At 35.8% G+C, this 8,936-nt stretch overlaps 1 protein-coding gene across 1 annotated transcript; it reads left to right on the forward strand.

Moving 5' to 3' along the window:
- The first annotated feature begins 7,740 nt into the window (after positions 1-7,740).
- LOC149241509 (uncharacterized) lies at positions 7,741-8,517 on the forward strand. The gene has a single exon (XM_089370572.1). It carries the CDS (start codon positions 7,741-7,743, stop codon positions 8,515-8,517), a length of 777 nt encoding a protein of 258 aa, XP_089226698.1.
- Positions 8,518-8,936: the final 419 nt, after the last annotated feature.

Here is an 8,936-nt window from a genome sequence, read left to right on the forward strand (position 1 = left end):
CCATTGAATTTATAATATTATAGTTAATAAATTTTAGCTTTGATGTTAAGATTTTTTATATTAATCTTAAGATTTATGATATTAATCTTAGATTTTATGTATTGATCTTAGGATTTATAATATTAATCTTGGGGTTTATAATCCCTTAGGCTTATAATATTTATTTTAGGGATTTAATGTCAATCTCTTGGGTTTATAATATTACTAGTCCCTTGGGTTTATTATATTAATCCCTAATATGTATAATAATATATTAAGGTTTATAATATTAATCTTACATTTGATATAATAATAATAGGGCTTATAAAATTAATCCTAGGGTTTAATATTAATCCCTCGGGTTTATAAAATTAACCCTGGGGTTTATAATCTCCTAGGCTTATAATATTAATCATAGGGTTGAATATCAATCTCTTGGGTTTATAATATTACCAATCCCTTGGTTTCATTAATCCACCGGGTTTATTATATTAATCCCTAATATGTTAATAATCTCAGGGTTTATAAAATTATTCCTAGGTTTTAATTTTATCCCTTAGGTTTATAATGCCTCAGGTTTATAATCTTAAGGTTTATAATTGTAGGGTTTATAATATTAATCCTAAGGTTTTTAATCCCTTGAGTTTATAATATTAATTTTAGGGTTTATAATCTCGTTGTCTTATAATATTAATCCCATTGGTTTATAATATTAATAATCCCATGAGTTTAAAATATTAATCTCTAATATGTATAACAATATATTAGGATTTATAATATTAATTCTAGGGTTTATAACCCCTTAGGCTTATAATATTAATATTAGGGTTTAATATCAATATCTTGGGTTTATAATTTTATTAATCTCTTTGGTTTTATTATTTCCTTGGGTTTATTATATTAATCCTTAATATGTATTAGGTTTTATAATATTAATCTTAGGTTCGATATAATAATCTTAGGGATTATAAAATTAATCCCACAGTTTAATATTAATATGTCGGGTTTAGAGCCTTATGGTTTATAATTTTAGGGTTTATAATATTAACCCTAAGGTTTTTAATCCTTGCATTTACAATATTAATCATAGGGTTTATAATCATGTGGTCTTATAATATTAATCCCTTGGGTTTATAATATTGATAATCCCCTCGACTTAAAATATTAATCTCTAATATGTATAACAATATCTTAGGGTTTATAATCTTAAGGCTTATAATATTAATCTTATGTTTGATATATTAATATTAGGGTTTAATATTAATCCATTAGGTTTAAAATCTCTTGGGTTTATAATATTAATCCCTTGAGCTTATTGATCATTTATTGATCTTTTAGGGTTTAATATTAATCCCTTAAGTTTATAATCCCTTGGGTTCATAGCATTAATCCTTTCGGTTTATTAATCTTAGGGTTTATGTTCCTAGGATTTAATATTAATCTAAGGTTTAATGTTATTCCCTTGGGTTTATTAATCAAATATGTTTATAATTTTAATCCCAAAATTTATAATATTTTTTTTGTCAGTTTGGTAGATCATTCTTTTTCATTAATAATAAGCAAATTAACACCACATAAACAGGTTAGATGGCCTCAACTTCCCCAGTGGGAAACCAACTTCGTTGACCATCTAACCTCATGATAGTCATCAAGTAGCAAAAAATTCAGAGTCTTTCTACCCAAGCTATATAAGTTTTATTCTCATGTCCACAACCATACTCTAGTTTCTTATACTCATATATAACTTCATACTGAAATGTAAATGCTATCCGTATAAGTACTAAACAAAATTAATAGTAAGAAAACATTCTAATCTTCCTGTTGAGCAAAGGAAAATTCAACCGAAGCCAGATCTTTGGCATTGGAGCTTGGTAGCTCTGTTTATGAGAGCAAACATGGAAGGTGTTTCTCAATGCGACCGAGGCGTCCTTCTTGTTTTTGCAATTGAAATGCAGCTTCTGAAAATCTTGTTTGAAGTTTGGAAAATCTTGAACTGTTGTCGCTATGTTCACCTTAATCTACTCCATGGCCTTGCTCAAGAGACTTTGCGTCAGCCAATACAGATAAAGGGTTTGCTTAAACTAAGTTACTCACCCTCGGGTGTGTCTAGGGTCTGGCACGAGGATTCACCAGTTTTTCATCTCTATCTCGGTCGCGCTCACCTGGCGATTCAGATCGGCTTCCAATTCCTTTATCAGTCTCTTGATCTCCTCACTCGTCCCCTCCCGATAAGCTGTTGTTGCTTCATTGATGCAGTTAGCAATAGGCTTTCTATCACGTCTTCCTCTTGAGGAGCTGGGTTCATTTTCTTACTTAGTCCCCTACGGCCTCTTGCCTTGGACCCTAGCCTTTGTAGTTCAAGCCATAGCCACATGGGTCAAACGCCTTGTAATCAGATATGAGTTGGACGATCCCTGTGTTGGAGACGGGGTGAGCCTTGAAACCTGTTGTGCCCGAGGAGGCTTACCACTCTGCGTACATGTTCTGGAGGAAAGAAATCAGATTTGGTAATCAATTATACTGTGTTGTTCCATCCCCCACAGGATCTACCACCCACCGAAGTCCATCATCCTCATTGCACATGCAATCTCGTGCCCCCCCTGACCTCTTGCATAATAAGCAGAATAAACAATTCCGAACCTAGTATGACCCATTCGCGCACCCTTGTGAAAATTCATGTGTCCCGATTGGTGCACCACCACAGCAACTACGTTGCATACCCTGCAACCCAGGCCATGGGTGCAACACCTCGACAACCAGCTGGCCACAGGTCCTGTAATGTAGCGACCCATAACGCAAATTCCAAGCCTCTCGCACCCAATTCCAACACTTTTGTGACCATTCCCCAATCCAAGGTAATGCAACACCACCTCGAAAACCCTGCAAACCCTCAAGTGGCTCACCACCTCTACAGTGACCTTGTGGCAATTACGACACAAGCCTTGATTTCCCAACCTCGAAAGCCAACCAGCCAAAGACCCATTAGACAAGAAACCTTCACCCAACATTCCAATTTTGTCATAGCTAGCCCCTGTTGCATATGAATTCCCAAACCCCCGAAAACACTTCCCCATAATAATAGTCCCACAAACCTTTCGGCTTAGGCCTTGAATGTCCACAGCCATAAGTCGCCCAACCATAAGACAAAAAGCTTCAACAGTAAGAAAGGTATGAACACTATCCCAGCACCCGAACCCTTGTCCTTCGAACAAAAGGCAGTACATTCCCTAGGGTTGTCACCCTTGCCCCATAGCCAAATTAACCCCATGCGGAAGAGGAAAATCTCATACCTGATTGAAATTGAAGAGGCTCCAATAGTACTCAATTTATTCTTCTAGTCTACCGACACAAACCATTCCCTTAGCCCCAATTGCCCCGCGCATCATCCAATTGCCCCCATGTAGAACCCACAAACCAAACCAGAGACAAGGGAGCATGATGGAGGGGGCGAGAAAACAATTTATGTACTCAATTTCCTTCATTTGGAGCTGATGGAACCTCCATTGCTTCTGGAGAAGCTGTAACAACCCACTACTAGAGTCCCCTTGCCTCACACACTGAACCACACTCACTTGGTCGCAGAATCTACCAACTTCCTTCCCACTATAATCGCCACTAACCAGAAAACTTACTCACATATCTCTGCCACCTTTCTATGTGGCAGTGGTCTTATGCATGAAAATGACCACCGCACCCATCGCCTTGAGCGTGTGGGGGACGGTGGTAGTTTACCTTGATGTACTCAATATTTACATTGTATTCATGGGCTCGTCCTCCGGCTTGCACCCTAATCGGGGGTTAAAATTTATAATATTAATCTTAGGGTTTAATTTTTATTTTATCGTTTATATCCCTTTAGTTTATAATATTAATTCCTTGTGTTTAATATTATTCCCATGAGTTTATAATCTGGTTTATCAGTGTCTTGCGTTTATGATATCAATCCCCTTGGGTTTATTAATTTAAGGGTTCATATTAGGATATAATATTATTCACAAGATTTATAATATTAATCTTAGGGCTCAATTTAAATCTCTTGGGTTATAATCCATTGGGTTTATATTGTGTCAATGTGAAAATCAACCATGGTCAATGATGAGCAACCATGTTTATTTTAGGTGTTATAATATTTATCTTAGGGTTTATATACATTGGGTTTATAATATTAAATCCTTGGGTTTAATATTATTCCCTTGGGTTTATAATCCTTTGGGTTTTTACTATTAATCCCTTGCTTTTATTAGCCCCTTTGGTTTATAATATCAATCCCTTGGGTTTATTAATCTAAGGGTTCATATTCTTAGGGTAGAATATTATTCATAGGGTTTATAATATTAATTCTAGGGTTTAATATAAATCCCTTCGATTTATAATCATGGTCAACCATGGTCAACAAGGGTCCAATGTCACATTGTGATAAAGATTGTCTCAATATGAAAATCTACGATGTTCAACCATCGTCAACCATGGTCATTCATGATCAACCATGGTCCAACATCACATTGTAACAAATATTGTCTCAATATGAAAATCAACCATGGTCAACAATCTTCAATCATGGTCAACCATAGTCAAATGTCACATTGTGACAAAGATTGTCTCAAAATGAAAATCAATCATGGTTAATCATGGTAAATATGAAAATCAATCATGGACAATCATGGTCAACCATGGTCCAACATCACATTGTGAAAAATATTGTCTCAATACGAAAATCAACCATGGTCAACCATCATCAACCATGGCTAATCATTACCAACCATGGTCCAACATTGCATTGTGACAAAGATTTTCTCAATATGAAAATAAACCATGGTCAACTATGGTCAATCATAGTCAATGATCATCAATAGCAATGGTCACATTGTGACAAATATTGTCTCATGGTCCAATGTCACATTGTCACAACCATGGTCATCCATGGTCAACCATGGTCCAACGTCGCATTGTGACAAATATTGTCAATATGAAAATCATCCATGGTCCAATGTCACATTATGAAAAAGATTCTCTCAATATGAAAATCAATCATGGTCAACCATGGTCTAACGTCACATTGTGACAAATATTGTCTCAATATGAAATCAACCACGATAAACGATGTTCTTTTATGGCTTATAATATTTATCTTGAGGTTTATATACCTTGGGTTTATAGTATTAATCCTTGGGGATTTTAGGGGCTTTTAGAATTAATCCCTTATTTTTATTACTGCCTTGGGTTTATAATATCAATCCCTTGAGTTTATTAATCTAAGGGTTCATATTCCTAGGGTATAATATTATTTATAAGGTTTATAATATCAATATTAGGGTTTAATATAAATCTCTTGGGTTTACAATCCATTGGCTTTGTAATATAAATTCCTTGGGTTCATAATATTAATACGAATACACATTGAGGAGTATTTGCTGCAAATTCATCTCGCAGGGACATATCAATAGGTGAGAGGAAAATATTTTGAAGTCTTGCAAAAATAAGAAAATAGAGCTAAACATGACATGGATTCGTGACTCTTTACACTCATTCTGAGTAGATATGGCCATAAGCAAAATAAAGAGCCTTTGTGGTCACCGATTCTACTTTCACGAAAACAATTTCCAATCCAATTCTAAATCAATAAAATCGACACTTCAAGTTCATCAATAACTAATAACAAAATAATAAGAAACTCCAATTTTTTTAATATTCACCACTCTGTTCCATAAATCTAGGGAAAGAAGGCAACAACAACTAAAGTGTTGTAAATATATGTAATTTTAACTTACATCTCTTGAATTCATAATCGATTGTGCAAAACAACACCTCCCTCAGACTGAATTGAATATAAAATAGTACCGAAAATGTATAAGAAAATATTCATAGGTAGAACTTTGTGTGTCGGCCTTGATCAGGTTTGTTTGGGGTGATGGAGAAAATCCATTGGGAGAGGACATGCGATAAACTTCGGTATGTTGTCTCTGGGCATCTAAACAGGCAGAATTCGGTATCTTGTCTCTGAGCATTTAAACATGCAGAATTCCACATTGTGATTAATAAAAGGCATTTAAATTTTATTTTATTTTCATACATTGTCGAAAACAATTTGAATAGACAGGTTGAATCAGGTTCTCATTGGTATCCAACAAAGGGAAATAGAAGCATCACCTGCTTAATAGCGTCTTTCGACGACAAAGAAGTCGACATGGAAGGGGAAACCTTGAACCGGGGTAACAAATGGATTAAGAAAACTAGTGTGTGTATTTGTGCAGAGTCCTAAACTTCTCCCAATGGTAACGACATGAAAACAATGAACTGATGCCGAAAAGTATTGACAGAAAGAGGATTTTTCCTCAAGGAAACCCTAAGGGCCACCATAGGGTTTCCACCCAAATAAGCCAATGTAGGTAACAATTGCAGTACCGCCAAAAGAAAAGGAGAACAAGGACGCGAGTGATCAACATGACACTCTAAGGAGAATCAGGACAATAAATTTGATTCAAAATTCCTGCAACCTGTATTCAAAAACCACTAACCCTTAGAGATTTTGAAAAATGGCATTAAATTTGATTCCTAGATTGACTTAAATAAATATATATATATAAAATTGACACTTTTGATTTTTTTTATTTGTCCGTCATTTTGACATTTTTCTAAATAATTAACCAGTCAACAATGACGTGATTATTTGGCAATCAACTGTATTTTATGGCTAAAATGGCAAAAATGGGCATCAATTTTAAGGCGCGAGGGCGATATCATTTAAAACATGAAAGTGTTGTATTTTTGACATTCTTTATACGAGAAGTATGAGATTCTAAGTAAATTCTTTTCTTTATTTGGTCTGGATATGCAATTTTCCATTACAAGATTTTTCTTCAACTTTAAGAGTTATTCATTAGAGTATAAGTGTGGTTTATATTTATCAAATATAAAATTAAATTAACACACATATAAATTATTTAAATTATATTCATCATCACTTAGTGGCCGCTACATCTACGGGTAATAACCGAGGCTACATCTACAGATTAATAACTAGGGCTACATCTACGGGTAATAATCTGGGCAAACCCACCAGAAAGAAATGTGGTTGGGCCTAACCCAAGGGCATTGAGGAGATTTGATCCCATGACTTCCCAATTGACAGAGTACTTAGCAATCAAGAACTTGACCAATTCCATAAACTTGTACAATATATTTTTATTTATTTATTTATTTTCTATGTGATTTTATGTTCATAGAATAATTGTATAATTTGATGAGCTCAAGTACAAAGCCACCAGAATGGAACACTTGACTCAACTACAAAGTGTGACTCCAAAAATGAACTATAAACTTTGCTTAATGTAAAATATATACCCTTTAGTGATTTAAAGTGCACGCCTTCTTAATTAATTAATTATTTTCTTTATTTAATATTAATTTTTAAGGGTGATAGATGAAGTACTTAGCAACACAAAGAACAACCGAGCTATCCCTTGGGCCTTTTTTATTTTATATTACATATAAATATATAATATATAATATTTTATTAATATTTAATATATAATAATTAAAGTTAATAGATTTAATTATCTAATAAAAAAAAAAAAAAAAAATTAATTTAAATTGGTCTTAATTTCAAACTATTTATTATATATTAAAAAAATCATATCTTTCAAGATGTAAACTTTTGTGAAATTTGTTTAGTTTAAAAAATTGTTGTTTTGCTATTTTTTTTTTTGCGCTGCTGCAACCCTAGCCGCGCCATCTGAAGCGATCCCGCAAGCGATCTCCCTCATGGAGCCTGGAGGTGGCCCTGCGGCCCCTCCCCCCTTACCTCCGGAGCTCGAAGCTTTCAAAGCTCTTGTAACTGCTACAGGAAAACGCCAGCCCACAGGCCCGCAGCAAAAATTTGTTAAAAAACTGGACAGTATTCCCAAGGTGGCCTTACCAGAGGAGGAAACCTGTAGATCTGCGCTGAATCTTGCAGAAAGAGGTCTAATCGGCCAGTTTACCGGCCTGTGGCCATCCCCGAGAGCAGTCGAAGAATGGGTCAAAAGAAATTGGCTATCTCTGGTTAATGAAGGAATCAAGATCTATTTTGTAGGCAAAGGGTTCTTTGTCTTCTTGTTTGACAGTACAGAGGACAAAAACCTGATCTTCAGAAATGGGCCATACTTCATGGGGCCCCAAGGACTCTACTTGAACAAATGGTCAACTGATTTCGACCCAGCACAAGACGTGCCCAAGGCTGTCCCTGTCTGGGTGCGCCTCCCGCATCTTCCCCTTCATTGCTGGAGTCAAAACTCACTTCAATCCATCGGCAATGCACTTGGGAAATACATAGATCAGGCCCCAAGGAAGGATCAATACTCCTGCGCTCGGATCTGCGTGGAGGTTGATCTGGAAACAGGATTACCCGAAGCGATCCAGCTATCGGTGGCAAACTGGACACACATTCAAGAGCTCGATTACGAACAACTGCCTTTCAAGTGTCGATTCTGTCATGAGTATGGGCACTTCGCAAGATACTGCAAAAAGAGAAACGAGGAGACATCAGAGAAGGAAAAATAAGAACAATGGAAACAGGCAAGGAAGCCAACAATCAGCAGACAGAGTAACAAAAACAAGGCTAAATGGACAGAGAACAAAGTAGATAACGGAAGCACAAGTAACCAAAACGCCGGAAGTAGTGAAACAAAAGGCAATGAGAGGGACAAAAACCCATTTGAAATCCTCACGCCGCCTTCAGATCCTCCAAAAGCAGGGGAAGAAGATCTGCCTCAGCAGGAGAATATTGAAACCGTAGAACCAGGTAATAACCCAATCTCTACCCCAAGCAATTTTTCTTCCCCTTCATACGCAGATATAATAAAAAAAAAAGAAGAAAACCATAGAGAACACGGGATCATCAGATGATGAAACACTTGAAAGGACAACAAAAAAGGCTGGACGAAGATCAAACAGGGAAACTAGAGAAGAGGAGTCAGAAA

This window comes from Pinus tabuliformis, chromosome 8, assembly GCF_031772625.1.
Source record: "Pinus tabuliformis cultivar Carrire ecotype Pingquan chromosome 8, CPIR1, whole genome shotgun sequence".
Taxonomy (NCBI): domain Eukaryota; kingdom Viridiplantae; phylum Streptophyta; class Pinopsida; order Pinales; family Pinaceae; genus Pinus; species Pinus tabuliformis.

What these genes read in the sequence shown, in the direction of transcription:
- LOC149241509 (XM_089370572.1), top strand. Translation starts at nt 7,741, where the DNA reads ATGGAGCCTGGAGGTGGCCCTGCGGCCCCTCCCCCCTTACCTCCGGAG.